Genomic DNA, 20,468 nt, shown 5'->3' with positions numbered 1-20,468 from the left:
AGCGTTTTTTCTCCTATTCCATTGAGTAACTTACTGGACTCCACACCCACTCATTCATTTGTATGAATAATTGTTAGAGGGAGATTTGATCTTTTTTTTAAAAGCTGGAAACGTGCGACTTTTTTTGTTTACATACAAAATCATTCAAATAAATAATTAAATAATCCTTTAACATTAGATGGAAGTGACAGAACAGCAGAGGAATCATAGACGTCCAGTCTTTATTGATGGAGCCGTTGGGCCAGAAAGTAAAAACAGGAAAATAACAAAACGTCTGAGCAGCTAAATACACAAATAAATGAAGACAAACGTTTTCAGTGGCAGTAACTAGCAGGCTACGCTCACCAACACGTCTCACTAGAAAGATCAATAAAAGTATTAATATGGGTCCTTTTATGAGAACATGTCTCAACCTGAGAATTATCAGGCAAGAAACCATTAATACATAAAAAGCAAAGTTAGTTGTGACACCAGTTTAAGCATCCACTTAAATCATTCAAAAAGAAGCACAGGAATATTAAAATGCCTCTATTAGTAATCACTAATCAAGGCCCTGAGAATATAGATTTGGATTATTAACTGAACACTACAGTATACTGTGCCAGTCAGAAACCTAAAAAGCCTCTAAAAACTGAAAATCTACTTTTTGTTGGCACTAGCGGTCCCGATGACACAGTCGTTAACCTGTAAAAGGGAGCAAACGCAAAAGGTTAATGTCACACATCATAAGAAAAATACCAAAAACTGTTGATAGTGATGTCAAACATCAGTATTCATTTATTCCCAATTTGACTCTATTAAAACACAAACTCTCAAAAAAAAATCTATCTAAAAAAGGTTTTAATTAATATTTTCCTAAAGTAATTTCCTCATGAATTTTAGAATGAACTTTCCAGCATGTTTTTTTTTCCAACCCTGTGGTTAAAAGTCAAATGACATGGACTTCAGGACAAAAACCACTGACCTTACTGGCGAATCTCAACGAATTGAGGCTTTCCCCAAAGCTGTCTGGCTCCGGGGCGATGTTAACAAACATCAGCCTGAGGTGAGAGATGAATATAACTCATTAGACTCTTGTCCTTGACTGAAATCAAATGATGAGAATCCAAGACAAACTGACGAACTACTCACGTCTTGCTGTTGCCTCCCAAGCAGCACTGCAGGAGGTAGGTCAACTTTGAGTTCCTGTAGGGGATGTAGCTCTCCTGCAACAAACAAACATCAATGTTCATCACAAGCAAAAGGTAAAAATTAGACAAAGAACTGAGATGAAGGCTGTAGCCTGTTAAGGAGCACATGGAGCCGTTTACAGACCTTGTTGGCCAACGCTGCAATAACTATGCCCAGGTTGGACAGGGAGCTGTTTATAGCCGTCATCTCCTTGAAGCGTTCGCCCTGAGACTGACTCTTCACCATTCGCTCGCTGCCAGCCAGGTCAACCAGACACAGAGTGGCTACAGACACACACATTGAGATAAAAAATAAAAAAAATACCAATACTGTGCTTTAACATCAGATAGGCACAATCAGTGGGAATGTACTCACACTTGCACTTGACATCTCTGCCACGATTCACTCCCTCGATGTCGAGCTGGAACACTGAGTGGGAGCGAGAGGAGCGGTCGTTCTGAGCCGTTTGGGCCGTGGAGCGGTTCTGGTTTGCCAGCGCGATGAGTCCGAGAACCTGGAGGAGGAGAATCAGAGGGTTTCAGTCCAGGGAAAAGCTCAGCCATGACAGTGAATGATTAACCTAAACTCACCTGATCCTCGCAGGAGACCTTCTCATAAGTCAAGTTGGTGATCGTCACCTCGTTGTTGCTGGACTTCCTGATCTCGTGCTCAGGCCTCTTGTTGGCTTTACCAGTATACAGCAGATCTCGCAACGTCTCGTTGTAGATCTCAACAAAGCTCGCTGTGAAGGTGAACTGAAGGGGAGAAACAAAAGCATCTTTATCTCATCATCAATCATGTGTTTAATGATGCACAGGTGTCTGTTGAAGACTAAACATGTATAAATCCCTCAACAGCTTCTTTCCTGGGATGTTTTGGACAGTTTAGTTCACTTCACACTAACCTCCCAGCCCTGAGCCCCCAGTTTCTCAGCTGCTTTAAAGATCTGCTGCACAGCTCTGGGAATAACACCTCTGGCCTCGTCACACTCGTCTCCCTCCATGGTGTAAGTTTTCCCACTGCCTGTCTGGCCGTAGGCGAAGCAGCAGACGTTGTATCCGTCCAGAGCCGACTGCACCAGCAGAGAGATCTCCTCAAAGACCTGGAAACAAGGCGACAGGTGTCAATAAACCCACGCTGGTGGTTACTTTACTGGTAACTGGGACATGAAGTTTATAATTTGTACCTCCTGCTGTGAAGTCTGAGGGCCAAACACTCGGTCAAAGCTGAAAGTGTAATTCTTCTGAGTGTCTGCAGTTTTTCCTGTGTGAGACTGAGGAGAAGAGTGGCCGAATTAAAACAAGCAGTTTATATCTCAGCACTGATGTCACACCACAGAGACCTGATGGACATTATCTACACATGACAGAAGCACTGCATCACATTTCCTACTGCTGGTTGCAGTTAATCCAGCAGCCAAAGACAAGAGCTGTACCTCCTCCGTTTTAGCCAGCGTTACCATCTTGGTGTCATTAACTGGGAGCTGGATGTGTTTACTAAGCCCTCCGCCCAGCAGGGGTCTCACTCGGCAAAAGACTCTGATGTTACCCTAACCAGGAATGAACAAAAAGAGACAGGTTAAATTATAATGTTTGTCCTAAATATATAAACGTCATTTAGAGTAAAGAAAGCTGAAGGGATTTTGAGGTCCCGTCACTAAATGGGTGTCCATCATTCCACTTGCCTTGAGCTCTTGGATCGTATTGTGCAGCTGTCTTCGCTCCATCTCCCCAACATGAAGCGCGTTGCTCTGTTGAGCTACAGTCTCTTTCAGGTTGCAGACCTCCTGCTCGGTGTCTCTGAGGTTCGTCTGCAGTCTGCTCAGAGTCGACTCCTGCACCGACAGCTTCATCTGAACAACAGAAAACCCAAACCACTGAACATGCAGAGCTTTCAGAACATTGGGTGGCCATTTAGAGTAGATAATAACATGTTGTAGCAAGTCATTATGGTAATAGCTCCATTAATGCATCATTCTACAAAGTCTGTGTCAGCTGCTGGACTGTAGCAGACTTTTTACCTTTAGAGTCTGCAGCTCCATGTCCTGGCTCTCTCTGAGAGTTTCCATTACTCTATATTTTCCCTCCAAATTAGAGAGCTCCTTCTGAAGAGTGCTCTTATCGCTTGAAACCTTTTCCAATTCATCACGAACCCCTGACAGAATCTGCAGCTCAAGCTCATATTTGCTGAAAATCATAGAAAAGGACAAAGTTTAATGGACAAACAATATTTTTATTAATAACAAGAAGCGACTGAAATCGTCCTTGCACCTTATCTGACTCTTTTGATGACGAAGCTCCTTCTCCAGCTCAATCACTTTCACCTGGCTCTGGGTCACTGACCCTTTTAGAACCTCATTCTCCTGGTTGACAGACTTGACCCTGGTCTGGTATTTGCTGATCTTCTCCTCCATGTCGCTGACCTTGCCCTTCAGGTCCCATGCTTGCCTTCGCTGGGGTGCACCAGCGCCTGTTCAAAAACATCAGTTACACCTTTTATTCCAGGAGGCTGCAGATATTTGTGAAGGCAAAAGGGGAATATGCTGATCACCTGCTTTTGTGCCAGTAGATGCAATAGGCTGCTTCACATTGCCTCCCTTTGTGACTGTTGAAGCAAAGGATGGTTTCAGGACACCTAAAGGAAACATAAAAATTAAATTAACAACCAGAGCTATAAAATAATCCCTCATGCTTCAGATGAAATCCAAGGATTAATGCATATTTACTATATATGTATTCTATACTAAAAACCAAAGGCCTCTTCATGTAATTGGAGCAGCTGAACAGACAGGTGGCCTTACCTCTGGAAGGACCCACGGCTACAGTAGCAGCTCCTGCACCTCTCACTGATTTCACTGTGAGTGAAATGCACAAATATTGATGATTTGAAACATCAAAACCAAAATCTATGCATCCAGAAAATAGAATAGTTAAGTTATGATTTGGGTAAAGAAGGTAAATTACACTGCGGTGCCCTGGATACGGCAGTGGGGGGCCGCTTGCCGCCAATGATCGTTGCTGCTGCCTGAGGTTTAACAGACTCTGGGTCCTTACGGCTCTTTTTCTGTAAACAAGAGGAACCACAGAGTTTCTACAAAAATCCACAAGAGGTTTACAGTCTTAATTTGCTCCCAATGAGCTCCATGGATTAGTTCATGTTTCAGTAATAGATTACAACACTGAGTAAACAAGTGGATGAGCTGTGGATCAGAACCTGAGCAGGTGCGAAGTCCTGTCCATTTTCTGAGCTACTGATGCTTGTGAGGACCCTCTTGCTTGTCATAACTGGAAGACGGGACATTATCTGTTTATGGTTAAATGGAAAAAAAGGTCAGAACAGAGTAACTCACGCTTGACACAGTTTTATATAGCAATCCAACATACTGTTCTTTAAACTTTCTAACCATACTTTGTTCGTTATGAGATTATTCTTAACCAGTCTCTCTGCACTGCATTTTATATTCAGTCACAGACAGTTTTTTTTTCCCAAAATACATTAACACATAATTTGGACGTTAAGCAAAGATCAACAGCTCTAAGTCATAAGACAAGATGAAACTTTATTGATACCACAATTGCCAGAACAGAAACAAAACACAGCAAGATGCAAAAACAGCAAATGTGCAAAATGTAGTTCGGATTCTCATGCAGATGTTAGCGGGAAGAGCAGGTTCGGTAAGTGGCTGAAAAAACCTAGTCATGTAGAGCCGCCACTGTGCAGAACGTATTTTAGATATGAAGTGACTGTAAAGAAGCTGCGACTGGATCAACTTTAGCTGCTAGTTTAGCAGCTAGCTAGCGCTGAATCGGCTAACGTCCGTGATCACTAACGTCCTGAGAATAAAAGCTAAATTACAATAACCGTGCTTTATGTATCAATGTATCGTTCTTGAACACAACTCTACTAAATCCATCAAAACTCAAGGAAAAATCAGTTTATAGAAATAATTACCTTTGGCGGTCACTAAAGAAATCGCTCGACGAGTTCTCTCCGACGCGACGTCTTCAGCCGTTGCAATTTTAAATTGAACAGTTTTGGTGGGTCTTCGCACCACGCGTCGCGATTGGTCGAACCAGTTCAAACCCCGCCCCCGTGTTTTTGTATGTTTGTGACAATGTGCGGAGTTCGCCGCGTGGGCGGGATGCACGTTGTTCGCACAGGTAACTCCGTCCAGACTAAAGAAGTCTTAAATCGAACATTTTTGACTTCACTAGTTGGTTACGTCGATTTGGAAAAAATATAGTCTCACTAAAAGAGGAGGGTGCAGTCACTTAATGTAATAAATTAAAGAAAATAATGACATATTTCGTTAACATGAACTAAAAAATAAAGCTGCACTGCAACAACAAAATGTCATCACTTCATCTTCTTGGCTTCAATTTGGTTGGACTGTTTTTTTGCATCTAAAATTGAGATTCATTTATTGTCTTACATTTGATCAAATCTAAAAAAGCAATGGTTGAACTGTACATTTGTTTTCAATCACCACAACAAACTATACGTTTTTTTCATCATAAACTATTTTCAAACTTTATTCTCCATAAAGGAAGAAACAGTCTGTTCAGATGAGCAAGAGGTGTAACTGTGCACACAGAATGCAAGAGTGTAGCATCAGAGGGCAGTTAATAACCATATTATCATCAGGAGCATCAGTAATAACATTGGTACGTTATTCTTTCATAAAAAGACAATGAAATACAGGGAGTATACATGAGGACAGCCCAGTGTGAGGCTGCTCCATTCGGTTGATTGGGCACAGATCGCTTGTGCACAAAAACATGGCAGCGGTGTCCGAGGTCACAGACAGCACAACCTGTTTGACGCTCAACATCGTTAGGATCTACTCATTTGTCTTCATGACTCAGATTGGAGGAGTCCACATTTACATTGTTAAAACGTTCTTCGCTAATAGGCACAACATCATGGCCTGTGAGTTTCTGTGTTCAACACATTTCAGCTTGTATCATCTGAAATTAATATCAATAAGAGCCGAGGGTAAAATGGAAACCGGACATGTTTTCCAATAAAATAACACAGTGTTTAAACCTTTCAGGTCCTTTAATCAATAGTTCTTTGAGGACTTTGTTGAGGGGTGTTATGGGTAAAGGTGACCCGGGACACAGCATCAGATTTGATACTTCTTAATTGGAGTTTGTTTAGTTTCCATATAATCTTTACACATGACATATTTCCCTTTTACAGTCTTTTCTATCTATTTATGTACAGCGTACTGCAATACAATAATGCCTCGGATTGATAATAATGTGGATAACATTTGCAATACAGTCATAATGAAAGTAGTAATAATATGTATGAAAAGTCCTTTAAAAAAAGCTTGATAACAGTACCTGTCAATTATTATTTCCCCACATCCCATCCTGACAGTGACTCACTGGAGGTCCCGATGGCCCACTTTCACTCACTTTCAGAAGTATTAACAAAAAATGGGACAAAACACTCCCTTAGCCGCTTTCTCTCTGCTCCGTGCACATTCACACCCACTTTACTTTCTCTTTGAGTTTGTTTACACGTTCATCTATTGGTAGAAAAATACATACATATGATCTATAAAAAAAGTACAATGACAAACATAGATGTTGAAGTACGAGCTTCATCAAGTGCTTTCTTTGTGACCTTCCTCACGTTCCATCCCGCTCTGCATTTAGTGCATCTCTGAACCGTCTCCTGTTCCAAACTTTGGGCTCCGACAAACAAATGGTTCCTCATCTCTGTGTAAATAAGGGCATCATGACTTTCTGAAATGAATACTGAGATTCAGCTGCAGACGAATCCCAGGTGACACACATTCCCTCCTGCTGCTCCTCTTCCTCTTCTCAGACTTCAGATTAGAGATTTTTCAGCACCTCGATAGTGTCATTAAAATCCATTTAAACACCTCTAATTTTCATCACTCTTCTGTTTCGGGTGCTGCTGCTGAGGATCTCTACAGTCCTTCATCGCTCTTTCATTGTTATCTCAAACTAATGATGGTCAATGTTCAGATTAATGTGATCTGAATATTTTCTACACCATCTTCTGGATCATAAACATTCAGAGAATAGTGCGTTATTATTCTACAGATATTTTACACTGTTATCGTCTGATCAGACCTGTAGAATATGATGCAATGAAAGGGACAAGTGAATGTCTTCAACCCAGACTCGCACAGCAGCATCACTGGTTTAGGATCAGTGTGTTAAGGATGATTTGAGGGACTTTTTTGCTTTTGACCAATTCAAGAGTTGAGGTACCAACTGCATCAAGCCATAAAAATTCCCACAAAACTGATTCCCATTTTGTTGGTTAAGTCTTATATCAGTGTCCTAAATGGGCTCAGTTTCAGAGTATAATGTAAAATCTTTTTTTAACAAGTAATTTAATATCATTACTATTAAAGCTTCTTCAAACAAAGAAAAAACACCAAAGGGTGAAATAAATGTAACTTGATCACAGTGAACATAATCAAATACTGTCACTTGAAGCAACAGGATAAGAATCCTCTCACTGCTGTGCTGTTTTGTTTTAGTACCAATCATTGGTCAAACTCTATGTACAACCTTTCACCCTCTAAGCTTTTTCTTGTTGTTTTAAGGAGACTTTAACACTAAGCAGTAGAACTACTTGATGTGGACCTTTTTACACCGCAGACAATTAGAAGTGATTCCTTGCAGAGTGGGAGGATGCAGCCTACGAGTTCATGTGTTCCACCTGTATGGCTGACGTGGACACAGTGAGGCAGAGGTCTTTGTGGGTCACTGGCAGGTCCGCCACAGTCACTGGTTTGTACTGGATCTCGCTGGCTGACACCGTTTTGTATTGGTGCAGGTCAAACGGACAGGGAACAACAGCGTCTGTGGGTTGCTGGGGCGGCTGGTAGCTGCTCGGAGGTCCGGGGTTGGGGTTCTGGTTGGTATTGTTCGGGTTGGTCTGAAGCTGGCCCGCTCGGCCCGCTCCTCTACCTCGGCCGCGGCCTCGGCCCCGACCCCCTCCTCCGCCTGGCGTGAGGCCCTGGGCCTGCTGGGCGGCCACCGTCGCTGCCACGGTGAGCGGGTCAGGATTGTGCTTCCTCATGTGTTTCATTAGATATGTCTCCTGGAGTCGAGGACAGAGAGACAGACAAACATTCATGAACTACAAACACAACTACACACAGTGTCCAAGTATGTCGCTCCAGACAGAGGTGTGACTTTACCGAGGTATAGGATCGGTTACAGAGGCCACAGGAGAACAGTTTGGCATGTTTGACGGTGTGTGTGGACAGGTGCACCTCCAGACTAGCAGCGTCTGTGTAACCACGGTTACAGTTGTGACACTTGTACGGCTTGTCTTTGTTGTGCTGCCGCCGATGAGACTGCACGAAGGAGTAAACAACATTTAACCTCACCAAAGTGCAGTGAGCAGAACGTGTAAAAATGCATCTCACAGTTATTTACCTGCAGGTTTGACAGCTGAGTGAACGCCTTTTCACAGCCAGGATGGTTACACTTATATGGTCGGTCACCGGTGTGAATCCTGAAAAAGTAACATAAACAGGCACAACTCTTCACACACCTGATCCAACACAGCCACAAAAACACACTCATTCAGACATCCACATCCTGTCCAGCCCAGCCCGGCCCAGCCCAGCCCAGCCCAGCCCAGCCCAGCCTAGCCCAGCCCGGCCCGGCCCAGTACCGTGTGTGCTGCTGGAGGTGGCTGAGCTGCCTAAACGTTTTCTGGCAGTAGGAGCAGGTGTAGGGCTTGGCCCCGGTATGGATGCGGATGTGCTGGGACAGGTAGCTGGAGTTGGCAAACGACTTGGAGCAGTGGGGGCACTTGTGGGGCTTGGCCTCCGTGTGGTTTCTAACACGGGAACCCGGGAGTGGAGGGTGGAGAGAGAGAAACAGAGAGAGAAACAGCGAGAGACTTTTAAGCTGCAGCATGATGAAACTTCATTATGTAACGAAGACCAAATCATGCGCTGTCGCTAACAGGATCTACGATCACTCGCGTTGATCAGAGATCATTGAGGTTTGACAGTGTGCTCTTTGTGCTGTGTCTGAGTTGTGAAAACACAGAACCAAACCATACAGCAGCACAGTCACGCTTTTCTCTCTCTCTCTCTCGCGCTCTCTCTCCATTTGTTGTGCCCTGCTGTGAGTGGACTCTGAGTGTTTCTATGAATGTGGAGGCCACTGAGGAGCGTTTTTCTGGTCTGAGCCTCTAAAAGAACAACCCAAAGCAATGGTTATGAAAGAAATGAAACTTGAAGGTGAATGATAGTCAAGTCAAGCATGAGATTGAATCATTCATCAGAGTTGGGATGACATGAACTGGAGGAAGATGCTTTTTTACTATTTAACTGAGTAAGTAAATGAGGGAAAATCATTTTTAATGGCTGATTAGCAGCTTGGTCCCTTTCAATGATAAGATCATGATGGGGTGGAAAACATGCAGGTTAAACCAGTGAAGGGCAGTAAAGCAGGTAAAGGCAATGAAACGAATGCACTGATATGCAGCCAAGGAGGTAAACACAGTTAGTATGCAAGGTGTAAATATAGAGACTGGTTCTGCAGAGAAACACTTCCACTATGTGGTGATCAACTTCTGATTTTTAAATAGAACCTTAACTCAAGAGTAACTGAAGGGGATGTTTTACCACAAGTGGCTCCAGTGTGAGATGCTGCATAAAGATTAAAGAGGCCACGGCATCTAACATCAGCCAAACGCATGCAGCAACAAGCCGAGGCTGTGATGGCGTCTGCAGGGTGAGAACAGACCTCCTGCTTAATGAATGTATGCTTTGGTAACTGGGGCTACTGGTTATAACCTCTACCACACTTACTCTACATAAACATCCACTCAGCTCTTATGTTTTCAGAAAGTACTTTGGCTTGAACAGTCAATAATAAATCTGATTCCAGATATTCATTTAGTAGTTTTTAGAGTTGAATCTTAGACTGTGCAAAAAGAGCTTTACACTGTCATCTGTTCAGAAGGTCCCAGCACATCCCCACCTCTCCAACCCCTCCTCCCATCATCCATCACCACACATACGTGCTGTAGTAGCAGACATCACAGGCGCAAGCAGGCACACACAGAGGACGTCACCACGCGGCCCAGTACCGTGTGTGCTGCTGGAGGTGGCTGAGCTGCCGGAACGTCTTCTGGCAGTAGGTGCAGGTGTAGGGCTTGGCGCCGCTGTGGATGCGGATGTGCTGGGACAGGTAGCTGGAGTTGGCAAACGACTTGGAGCAGTGGGGGCACTTGTGGGGCTTGGCCTCCGTGTGGGACTTGGCGTGAATCTGCATGTCTGACTTGCTGAAAAACGTCACTGCACACATCCGACACCTTAAGTGAAGATGAGAGAGAAGAAAAATAATTTAATGCAGGATAATAAACAGATTCCTCTTCTTCTTGTTAGCATTAGTTTCACACGTGTCCATCACCTGTAGGTTTTGGGTCCGTCTTTGTTTGGATGATCGTCCTCGTCATTTGACAGATCATATGGGTCAGAAGTGTGGTGCTGTGATGCAATAACATATTAGATATAAAAAGAACAAACATTTACAAGTCAACAAACAGAGGGATCCTCACCTGTCCACCAGCTGCAAGGTGGGCCAGTATTAATGCATCGCTTCCTGCAGGGAGGACCCCAGACACTCTGCCCATCACCTGTTTGCTCTTCCTGCCTCGCTTTGATGGCGTCGGCATGACAACTGCAGGGGGAACAGAAATGTCCTCCTTCTTATCTGGAATCAGTAATACAGTAAACAGACAACAAAGGTAAAAGAAGGGAGAAGGGAGGAGCTGATGAGGGGTGGTGACGACAAACAAGGGATCTAGTACAAGCGATAAAATCAGATGCAACTGATTCCAGTCTCCTACATGAGATGCTTTGTAGGGTAATGACAGTTTTAGTAGGAGCAACACTACACGTGTGTATGACTGCATGTGCATCATGTGCATGAATAACTCAAACAAAAGATTTGTTAATTCAGAATATCATATAATTGTGTATCTTTATTTATTAGTTCATCCTAAAGCTTCATAAGGACATATTACTTCACGTCACATGCTGTGGTGGTGAGCTGTGCCTGTGCTTTACCTGTATTGGAGGGGTGCAATGCAGACACTATCATGGTTGTGGCAGTGGGAGGTCCAGCTACAAATGACTGTGTGGAGGCAGTGGGGACCAGTGTGCCTTGAGGTGTGGTGATCACCAAACCGGCTGGGAGGGAAAAAGACGTGTCATCTGGATGTCAAGATGTTAAACACTTATTATCTCTGCTCGTTGTCATCACTAGTACGATCAGAGCAGCTGAGCTACACCATAAAAAGGTTCAACAACCTGAACTTAGAAACCGCTGCCAACAGTGGACTAGATAGATGCAAACTGTTCAGATCAGAATTAAATATTTATAGTGTTCCTGACTCTCATGCTCCCGTTTAAACCTGATACCAACAGATAGGACAACAGAGTAATGACAGAGTGGGGAGATGTGATCATTCAGTGTGAGGAACTGCTGCAGCCGCTCACCTGCAGTCATGATACCGGTGGAAGGAACAGGCACGACGGTGACGTTCTGGGACGTGTGCGACTGATGCAGGTGTCCTCCCACCGAGCTCAGCGACGCGCTGCCACTGCTGCCGCCGCCTCCCTCCTGTTTGGGAACCACTCTCACCCCGGCCCCCGGGTCCACCGAGCCGGGGATGGCGAGCACCGCCGTGGGGTAGTGAGGGGTGGAGGTGGAAGACGCAGAGGAGTGAGGGAAGGACGAGGCGTTAGTCTTCTCAGGACCCAGCTGCTCCTTAGCCTTGTTCAAGAACATGGCGTTCTCGATCTAGACAGGGATGAGTTGAGGTGTAGGTTTGTAATAAAAGGATGCAGGATGGGTGAGAGTAGATGGAAGTTCAAGTTGATGGCAAGGTGAAAAGTGTTGAAGAATGTGTATTAGAGCAGGTGAAAAGGGGAAGAAGGTGAGCACCCAAAGACAAAGAGGAGGAAAGATGATGCCAGGTATGAATGGAATCAGGTAAAGATGAAGGATGGTGGTCGGTGTTTGTTTGGATCCATGAGGGGAGAAAACAGAAGATACAAACAGAGGAGCGAGAACGGAGAAATGATGAGATGCGTAAGAGTAAAAGTAAAGAGGTTGAAGGGATGAGAGAGGAGGGAGACAGGAGTGATCATGTGATCGCATCAAACAGCTGTCACTATATTCACACAACGTCTGAGGTTAATTCATCAGCTGCACGTTATTTGCTCAAACAAACGGGCATTGTGTCCTTTTATACATTTATTATTATAATAGTTCCATAGACATTGAATGTGACAATAGAGCTGTGTATCTTTTGCCATAACACACGTGTACAACAATAAGTGTGTCTCTACCTGTCCTTGTACTGTGGGGACGGGAGACCAAAAGTATGATGAGTTGAAATGGGAATCGTCCATTATTTCTGTAATTACAAAGCAACACACTTAGAAAACACCCGTCCTCCTCCTCCTCATCTGATTCTGCTCGTTGGATTTTTGCTTCCTCACGAAACAACACCGTGCACGGTTTCAGCTTAATCATCTTTAGCCCGTTTCCTGTCCGTGCTCCCTCTCCTGCTTTTGGTGACACATTGATCACGTCACCTCTGAGCATCAATGACGCATCAGGTGTAGTTACAAATCTGAAGTAAAAGGAGTTAAGATTCTTGGTATTACTTTATCAGACTTGCAGGAAAGAGGACATGAAAGGAATCAGGTAAAGACGTCTGATGCTGTATTGGATGAACATCTAGAGGAGGACAGAAAAGATACTAATAAACACTGATGAAAACCAGTGTTTCAGGATGTTTCTATTGTTTTCTAACACATTTCATGCACTTTCTCACTTGTGTTGCTACTGATAAAACATACAATGTCACAGCTGCTCCTTTCTCATTCTGAACAACATGTCGATGTTATGAACTTGCTATAAACTCGTTAGAGGGAAAAGTGATGTCAAGCACTTGTTGAAAACGATGCTGCTTCTGAGTGAGCACAGGTTGTTGCTGACAACAATCAGTGTGTAAACTGTTCATGTTTTTATGACTGTTTCCTGATTCTGCAGCATAAAGAAGGAAGTCTGCTGCTTTCGTTGTTTTGCTTGCATGCATTTGCACTTTTATCCTTCACATACTTTGCTGCTGTCTTTGCTTTGAGGTTTGTCTGCGTGCATGTGAAAGTCAATGCACAACCAATCTGCACACAGAGCAACAGAAAGCACGCATGTAATTACATGTTATTGACATTTAATGCAGCTCTGGAGGAACAGACTCATGAATACACACACCTGAAACTGCACTGATCATATAAACCTGCGCTAATCGAGCAGCTCATCCAAATGAGTTTTTATATTTGCAGGAACCTCTCAGCTCCGCACTCGCACAGCCCAGACATAAAAGACGTGTCTGATTCCAATAACTTCTGAGAGGATGCAGCTGAACGGGGCCAATATTAGATCAGGAAAAGTCAACGTTTCAGTGACTTTCATGCTCTCAGAGCCATTTTTGGACGAGTGGCTCCAAAACTGCCCCCTGCTAGCCGATGCTAATGCTACCTAGCAGTGATTGGTGACGTCCTCTAAATGCAAATGTGTCCTAAACCGTTTAACCGCGACCCCTGAGCGCCCAGCGTGGACGAGGAGCTGCACGCGGGCAGCTGCAGCAGCGGAGGCGTCCGGGGTCTGGAGCAGCATGCTAGCGTTAGCCGCTAGCGCCACATAAAGGGGAGCTAGCTAACGCGCCTCCATTAATTTTGTCTTTTGTTCGCTCTAGCTACACGCAGGCCCGGTTATTCCTGCCCAACGAGCGGCCGCCGGGCGAGCACGGACACTCCGCTCCCCACGCCTCCATCCCTCGCTCCGCGCGCATCTCGCTGAGAGAAAATAAAAAAACAGAAAAAAAGTCCCGAATAAAAAAAACGAAGACAGAAAAAAACGTCGACGCCGTCGACTCGGCGAGAGACGCAGCTTCATGCAGACTTCCGGCGGCTGCGACGACGGCGCTCAGACACTGAAAATAACAGTTGATTAAACAGCGACTAATAAGTCCTGCGTTAATTACCGGTGAATTGGCTCCCCGTCAACCCCCCCGGAGCTTCCTCGGGTCGGGACAGTTGGGAAACTTTGTCCTAATCCGCCCCTCGAACCCCTCAGACGGGCCTTTTTTCTGGCTTTTTTCCTTTTTTTCCTTCCAGCTCTGCTCAGCAGGGTCAAGCTCGCCAGAACCAGACAGCGGCATTTCCGATTATGCCTTTCAAAATAAAAATAATGTCTTTCGCTAGAACACGCACACGAGATTTAGTCACTCTAACTGTAACAGAAACGTTGAATTATTACTCATCTACATACATTTATTTTGTCACTGTTAATAAAATTAAAAGTGTAAGTATCAGTATTTCTTATATCTTTTTTGTGAATGGTTGTTTTAATAATGTAATTCATTATGATAACATGTCGCCCACTACGTTTGTTTCAGCAGTTGTTGTCTCAAATTATAGAATTATCCAATAAATAGATAAATTAGGGCAGACAAACCCGATTGTCTCCAGTCTTCATGATGTAGACACAATGCTGTGGTTTCCTGTGCTGCTCGGGATGTCACTGGCTAACTTGACAGAGCTGTCAGCCTGTTCATTATCTCATCAGTGTTTGTAAATCCTCACTGTATTGTTTGACAGTATTATTTGCCCAAACACAGATTGAAAGTTAGTTTGACAACAAATTTGATTTGTGCTTTAAAGCTGCAGCAGTGCCTGTAAATCCACAGTAATTATTACATTATTATTGTTATTATTTTACTGGTTTTCTGTGGCGTCTCTTAAAAACCAGATTTACTGTTTTTGACAGCAAAGGATAAAACAGTGTAAAACAACATGAGTCAAAGTCAACAGACACACTGGACAGCAAACACGTTTTAAAGGTCGTTTATTAGGATCTCCAGCATGTGAGATTTGTTTTTTCTGTGGTGTAAATAAAATAACAGTTTTTTGAGCAAAAAATAAAACTACAGCAAAAATAAAATTCTCCAATCCGATGTGTACACAAACAAGAAACAAACTTGATTTGCAGTTTAACGACAAGCACAGTAAATTTAGTAGCTACAGGATTTTAGAATGAGAGTTTAAAACATAAAATCCCTGATATAAAATGCAACACAGTGAAAGGTTCACCACAGCAGGTAAAAACAACACAGGGTTAACACAGAGGCTGTTAGTTGTGGATTAAATCGTGCTACACTGATACTGTAGGAAATATCAAATATATACTGTATAAATACACAGAGCGCCACCTTTAATATTTTGCTAAACATTACATTACAAAAGCACACGTCCTGCTATATCACTATATAACTGGTAACCTTCTACTTTGGTTGTTCCATCAGAGCTTCTTCAAAGATTAAATGACGGCTGAAGTGTGACAGGTATTGATGCGTGCACATAATAAACAGCGTTCATCCTTAAATAAATCAATATTATGCTCACATGAAGATAGACATAGATAAAAACAAACAAACATTGTTGGTTACATGCATTTAAACAAATAAATAAAATAAATAAAAGCAGGTTTGTTGTTAATACTCTAAAACGTATGCACACACAGAAAACAAATGACTGAAACAAATATGTTTTCAGAGCCAGAGGTTATGATGAGGTCGAGGATGACAGTATCAGCTTAAGACGATTTAGAAACAAGGAAAGTCTCCTAAATGTACCATGATTTCTACTATTATAATAGATCCTGTATCTGTTATTAACTTCTATATTATAACATAAACTGAATCTGAATCTAAATCATTCGGTCTGTGAACGTGATTGTTGAGCATTTTACACTGGTCTCAGTTCTACAGCAGAATATTTACAGAAAAGTATAATAGATGCTACAAATACTTAGACAGTACATCTATACTTGATGGTTATTTGGGATTATTCATCTACATGTAAACTCTAAGATAAAGAAATGGCCTTTCATTCTGTGAATGAATAAAGTGACAGCGACACCACATGCTGCAGGTCAGTGTCACCCACTGTTAGTAGTTTTAGTAAATGAAGTGTGTTCAATGCTGTTGTTAAGATGCACTTAGGTTCAGTGTGCAGATAGAAAAGACATGTAATGTAAACACAGATGGTTTGAATCCATGTGACACTAACAAGACAGAATACGCTTTAAAAGACGTGAGACAGGAAACAAAGTTACAGCTGTTGTGATTTAAAGTGAAGACGCTGTTGGAGCATCTCTAACTAAAACTAAACCTGTTCACAGAAGGTCACAGCTGAGCGATGACACAGTCAGGTATCAGGATGACGGACAGCGTGTTTGACTCATGTCCAGGCAGCCGATGGGACAGAAGCACCTGCCTGGTCCTGCTTGATTCTGTTCAGCCGGTACGAGAGCTCACCTGCACACGAAGGGAAGTGAACTCATTACTGTGCTTCCTCATTCAATGATGCAGCTCTAGTGTTTACACAGTAGTGCTTTTGTTTCACTTCCAGGAACAGAAAGCATCTGTAAATCTGTGATTATGAGTCAGGCCTGTGTCTCTTGGTATCTGATCCATGGCGTTGACGCTCTTCTCTATGAGACTCTATGTTAGTTCCTTAAACTGAGGTCCGGTCCATGAACGTGCACCGCGTTACCTGGGAGATGTTGACGCCGGTCAGCTTCTCCACGGCGTCAGGGAGGCGCGTCATGATGTCCAGCACCTCTCCCGACAGCTTGGCTGCGCCCACCTCCCCAGCGCCGCTGGACACCATGGTGATTTTGTTGGCTGCACACAGCGGCTTGCTGATCTCTTCTGCCATCTGGTGGGAAACAGTGAACAGCGAATATTAGATCACTGCTTCACAGGGAGTTAAACATGAAGCACCTGAGTGGCTCTGAGACAGAACGAGAGCTGAGCTGTGAAAGAGTTCATCCCTTTAAACCAATTAAAACCACCAGCATGAGTGAGTTAATGCCAGGTGAGAAATAAATGAACCCTAACGTTAACAAACAGGCTGCAGTCCCACACTGGTTATGAAGCTTTGTTAGTTATGTTTAGTGCAATGAAGAGTGGGTTGAACCTAAACACACACAACAAACAGATAAGCTGAGCCGACTGTTGAGGGTGACGTCTCACCAGAGGCAGCTTCTCCAGCAGCATGTCCACCATGGCTCCGTCCCTGTACTGCTGGAAGGCCTCTGCCTTCTTCGCCATCTGCTCCGCCTCAGCGCGACCTTTGGCCTCCACCGCGAACGCCTCCGCCTCACCTTTGATCTGAGGGACATTAAAGCAGCTTAGAGGCCCCTGGTTCCTCCCATGCACACGACTTCCCAGTGACTCACCTTGATGGATTCAGCTTCAGCTTCTGCCTCCATTATCAGTTTGAGGCTGGACAGAGAGTCAGAACATGAGAACAGGCACAGACTGACTGAACATCTGTGCTACTAACAAGCGTCACCATTAACATCTGACTGGACAGCATCTGATCCTGGAGTGTAACAGATGTCAAACATCTGTCCACCATCTTGTCTGCTCATGTTGTGATCAACAAAATTTGGATTTATCATTTTGTTCCTGAAAGTCAAACCTACCTACATACTCCGATGTGTGGTGAGCTCAGCTCCAGAACAACAGGGATTCACTGAACTGCCTGAAAATACAGCTGCTGCACTAAACTCCCCCTGCCTCCTCCCCACTCCACCCCATGGAGCACAGACTCACCGCACCGCCTCCGCCAGCTTCTCCAGGCGGTACCGCTCCGCCTCCGCAGGCTTCTTGACCTTGGCCTCCAGCTCCTTCTCCCTGCGAGTGATCTCCTGCTCCTGCAGGGTGATCTGCTGCGTGCGCTCCACCACCTGGACCTGCATCTTCTCCTCCTCGATGCGCTGCTTCGTCTTTGCAACCTGAGGAGAAGCAGCAGATGAGAGGTGATCAGCATCAATCATGACTAGATTAGGTGTGATGATGAAGGCATCTGTCAGGCCGGTGGGTTGTTGTTCCAGATGTGTACCTGCAGCTGGTAGGCCATCTCTGACTCGGCCTTTTTGGTGTTGACCTCCATGTCGTAGGCGGCCTTCTTCAGCTCATAGTCCCGCTGGGCCTTTGCCATGTCGATCTCATTCTTATACTGAGCTGAGATTTTGGCCTGCATCGCATGAGCTTCCTGCAGAGAGAGACACACAGACAGAAAACGCTCAGGAGAAGGAGTCATACAGGCAGTAACGGACAAACAGTGAAAATATGAAGTATTAGAGACCATATTACAGGACAAGTAAAGGTTTATGTCACCCTTATCACAGCATCCCTCTTATTCCTGGCCTCTCCGATGCGAGCGTCTTTCTGAACCTGGGCTGTTCGAGCCTTTCCCAGTGAATGCAGGTAATCCTGTGTTTGAGCAGTAAAACATCAGAATGTGAGTGGATTCAGGTTCCTGAGCACCTTTAAAACCCACAGGACACACGTTCTCCTCCTGTGAGGCGCCACGTGGTGAAGCAGTACCTGGTCATCGTGAACGTCTTTGAGCGTGTAGCTCACCACGCTGATGCCCATGTTGACCAGGTCAGAGGACGCCACCCTGAACACCTGCTCGGAGAACTTCTTACGGTCCTTGTAGATCTCCTGTGGAACCGTGAGGTTTACTCCGTGTTTCAGCTAAAGCAGATGTGATGAGAATGAATAGCCACCGCATCTGTACCTCAACGGTGAGGTGGGCGATGATGGCCCGCTGGTGCCCCTCCAGAGTCTCCAGGGCGATATGAGCGATCTCCGGCTCAGACTTCCCCATGAACATCTGGCAGGCTGCAGCTAACATCTGCTTGTTCTGGCCCTGGATCTTCATCTGTAACAGACACACAGGACATTTGTTCCTACGTTCCGTGTCCAGGTCCACAGAAACATCTGTGCATGGCCTGCGGTTCTGTCTGCGGCGCTGCACTGACCTGGGCTATTCCTGTCACGGAGATGGGGACACCGTGGCGAGTGTAGACCTTATCACTCTTCACATTCAGAGTCAGAGTGTTCAGGGAAATCCTGCAGAGTCAGGAAGTAAAAAGAAAAGATGGTTATTGATTGATGATCCGCTCTAATGGGACAGAGAAGTAACTTCCTCTATGAACTCAATCTGGAAAGCTGAGTGCAGGATTGTAGAGTTTGAAGACTGTATTAAACATGCAGGTACCTGCTGCAGACAATGTCTAAAATATAACATAGTTTGACAGTGTCTGTCCAAATGTCTGAATAGGTACAAGTAAATAAAAGCTTCATACAAACCAACACCAGGGACAAAAGCCTGTTGGGAAACAAGATAAAGAGCAGATACAGATGTTTACTCACCTCTGGATCTGCTGAATGCATGGGATGACAAACACTCTGCCTCCAGCTATCATCAGCGGAGGAGAGCGACAGAACCCTGGGAAAGGAGAGAGCCTCGAATCAGTTTAAACTGCATTTAGGCACATGGGACAATAGCATCTGAATAATAACTAAAGCGCGTTAGTGGATGGAAGATGAAGGGTGGTAGTAAGCAGCTCACTGGTTTACCTGACACCACCATCGCCTCGTTGGGACCACAGGTGTAGAACATGACTGCAGACCCTCCTTCAGAAGAAAACAAGTCTTATATTGATATAAAGTCTAAATATTAAGCAGTTGCAACATCTACCAACAAATACACAAATAAAGCCACTCTTTCATCTTACTTATCCATGGTCAGACATAATGTATTTCCCATTGTGGAGGAGGGAGGGGTCGCGATGGGAACGAGCAGACATCACAGCTAAAATCTAATTTACGCAAATGCTGCGCAGCAAAATCCACCGGAAGAATTGCTGGAACAACATATATTAACGATGCATATAAGCTAATATTAAATATGCTTGCGTGTTTTCTGTGCGCTGCAGAAGACATTTACTCAGTCAATTTAATTCGTGTTTACATCCGATAATGGATCAAGAAGCGTAGGACCGTTACACCTTAAGCGTAGGACCTTACCTGTTAATATCTATGAAGGAGGCGGCTTACGGTGTCTAAAGGCAATCTGAAGTAATAAACAGGCGTCTCTCCGTTAAATTATTGCAATTGTATCGAAGATGCAGTTTGTTCCGTTAACAGCTGATGCGGCCAGCGAACACAACACAGGCTGTTTGATGGAGCCCCAGCGGCCTGAGGGCGACCGCCACCTAGCGGCGCGGTGGAGGCGCTGCAGCATCACGCCCCAGTTTACAGGTTTACAGAAATAATATAATATTTACCTACAATATTTTATTGCCATTCATGCTTCACTCCAATCCATAAAGAGTCATACA

At 44.3% G+C, this 20,468-nt stretch overlaps 3 protein-coding genes across 5 annotated transcripts; all 3 read right to left on the bottom strand.

Annotated features, from left to right (window-relative positions):
* Positions 1 to 201: 201 nt before the first annotated feature.
* On the bottom strand, positions 202 to 5,271 carry kifc1 (kinesin family member C1). 2 transcript variants are annotated; one of them, XM_029167774.3, is made up of 17 exons: positions 5,122 to 5,271; positions 4,384 to 4,473; positions 4,134 to 4,233; positions 3,971 to 4,024; positions 3,721 to 3,804; positions 3,441 to 3,639; positions 3,191 to 3,356; positions 2,855 to 3,022; positions 2,606 to 2,719; positions 2,357 to 2,443; positions 2,075 to 2,272; positions 1,761 to 1,925; positions 1,546 to 1,684; positions 1,315 to 1,454; positions 1,132 to 1,205; positions 965 to 1,040; positions 202 to 684 (listed from the first exon to the last, which is right to left on the bottom strand). In XM_029167774.3, the coding sequence occupies exons 2-17, from the start codon at positions 4,468 to 4,470 to the stop codon at positions 640 to 642; spliced, it is 1,896 nt and encodes a 631-aa protein (XP_029023607.1). In that variant the 5' UTR covers positions 4,471 to 4,473; positions 5,122 to 5,271; the 3' UTR covers positions 202 to 639. The 2 variants fall into 2 exon arrangements, with proteins under 2 accessions (XP_029023607.1, XP_029023608.1); XM_029167775.3 differs by having other exon boundaries at positions 2,855 to 3,004.
* Positions 5,272 to 5,668: 397 nt separating this feature from the next.
* znf384a (zinc finger protein 384 a) lies at positions 5,669 to 14,225 on the bottom strand. 2 transcript variants are annotated; one of them, XM_029167777.3, is made up of 11 exons: positions 13,476 to 14,225; positions 12,545 to 12,612; positions 11,690 to 11,993; positions 11,258 to 11,380; positions 10,747 to 10,901; positions 10,599 to 10,675; positions 10,276 to 10,500; positions 8,845 to 9,012; positions 8,604 to 8,682; positions 8,363 to 8,521; positions 5,669 to 8,262 (listed from the first exon to the last, which is right to left on the bottom strand). In XM_029167777.3, exons 1-11 carry the CDS (start codon positions 13,492 to 13,494, stop codon positions 7,858 to 7,860), a joined length of 1,782 nt encoding a protein of 593 aa, XP_029023610.1. In that variant the 5' UTR covers positions 13,495 to 14,225; the 3' UTR covers positions 5,669 to 7,857. The 2 variants fall into 2 exon arrangements, with proteins under 2 accessions (XP_029023610.1, XP_029023612.1); XM_029167779.3 differs by lacking the exon at positions 8,845 to 9,012.
* Positions 14,226 to 15,093: 868 nt separating this feature from the next.
* On the bottom strand, positions 15,094 to 20,334 carry flot1a (flotillin 1a). Its single transcript, XM_029167830.2, has 13 exons — positions 20,155 to 20,334; positions 19,705 to 19,761; positions 19,498 to 19,573; positions 19,104 to 19,194; positions 18,860 to 19,003; positions 18,664 to 18,783; positions 18,454 to 18,549; positions 18,176 to 18,328; positions 17,887 to 18,068; positions 17,508 to 17,553; positions 17,302 to 17,439; positions 16,820 to 16,984; positions 15,094 to 16,581 (listed from the first exon to the last, which is right to left on the bottom strand). The coding sequence occupies exons 2-13, from the start codon at positions 19,745 to 19,747 to the stop codon at positions 16,561 to 16,563; spliced, it is 1,275 nt and encodes a 424-aa protein (XP_029023663.1). The 5' UTR covers positions 19,748 to 19,761; positions 20,155 to 20,334; the 3' UTR covers positions 15,094 to 16,560.
* Positions 20,335 to 20,468: the final 134 nt, after the last annotated feature.

The sequence above is a fragment of the Betta splendens genome, chromosome 11, assembly GCF_900634795.4.
Source record: "Betta splendens chromosome 11, fBetSpl5.4, whole genome shotgun sequence".
In the NCBI taxonomy this organism is placed as follows: Eukaryota; Metazoa; Chordata; class Actinopteri; order Anabantiformes; family Osphronemidae; genus Betta; species Betta splendens.
The sequence above is the reverse complement of the archived record's forward strand: the minus strand, read 5'-3'. Positions and strand labels throughout refer to the sequence as shown.

Coding starts and splice junctions, on each gene's coding strand:
- flot1a (XM_029167830.2), bottom strand. CDS start 19,747: ATGTTCTACACCTGTGGTCCCAACGAGGCGATGGTGGTGTCAG. Junction 19,004..19,103: donor CCGTGACAGGAATAGCCCAG/GTCAGTGCAGCG, acceptor TGTCTGTTACAG/ATGAAGATCCAGGGCCAGAA. Junction 17,554..17,886: donor AAGCTGGCGGAGGCGGTGCG/GTGAGTCTGTGC, acceptor CTCTCTGTCCAG/CCTCAAACTGATAATGGAGG.
- znf384a (XM_029167777.3), bottom strand. Junction 11,994..12,544: donor TCCCCACAGTACAAGGACAG/GTAGAGACACAC, acceptor ATCCCTGTCTAG/ATCGAGAACGCCATGTTCTT. Junction 11,381..11,689: donor CACCGGTATCATGACTGCAG/GTGAGCGGCTGC, acceptor TTTCCCTCCCAG/CCGGTTTGGTGATCACCACA.
- kifc1 (XM_029167774.3), bottom strand. CDS start 4,470: ATGTCCCGTCTTCCAGTTATGACAAGCAAGAGGGTCCTCACAAGCATC. Junction 2,720..2,854: donor ATACGATCCAAGAGCTCAAG/GCAAGTGGAATG, acceptor ATTCCTGGTTAG/GGTAACATCAGAGTCTTTTG. Junction 1,926..2,074: donor TGGGGGCTCAGGGCTGGGAG/GTTAGTGTGAAG, acceptor TCTCCCCTTCAG/TTCACCTTCACAGCGAGCTT.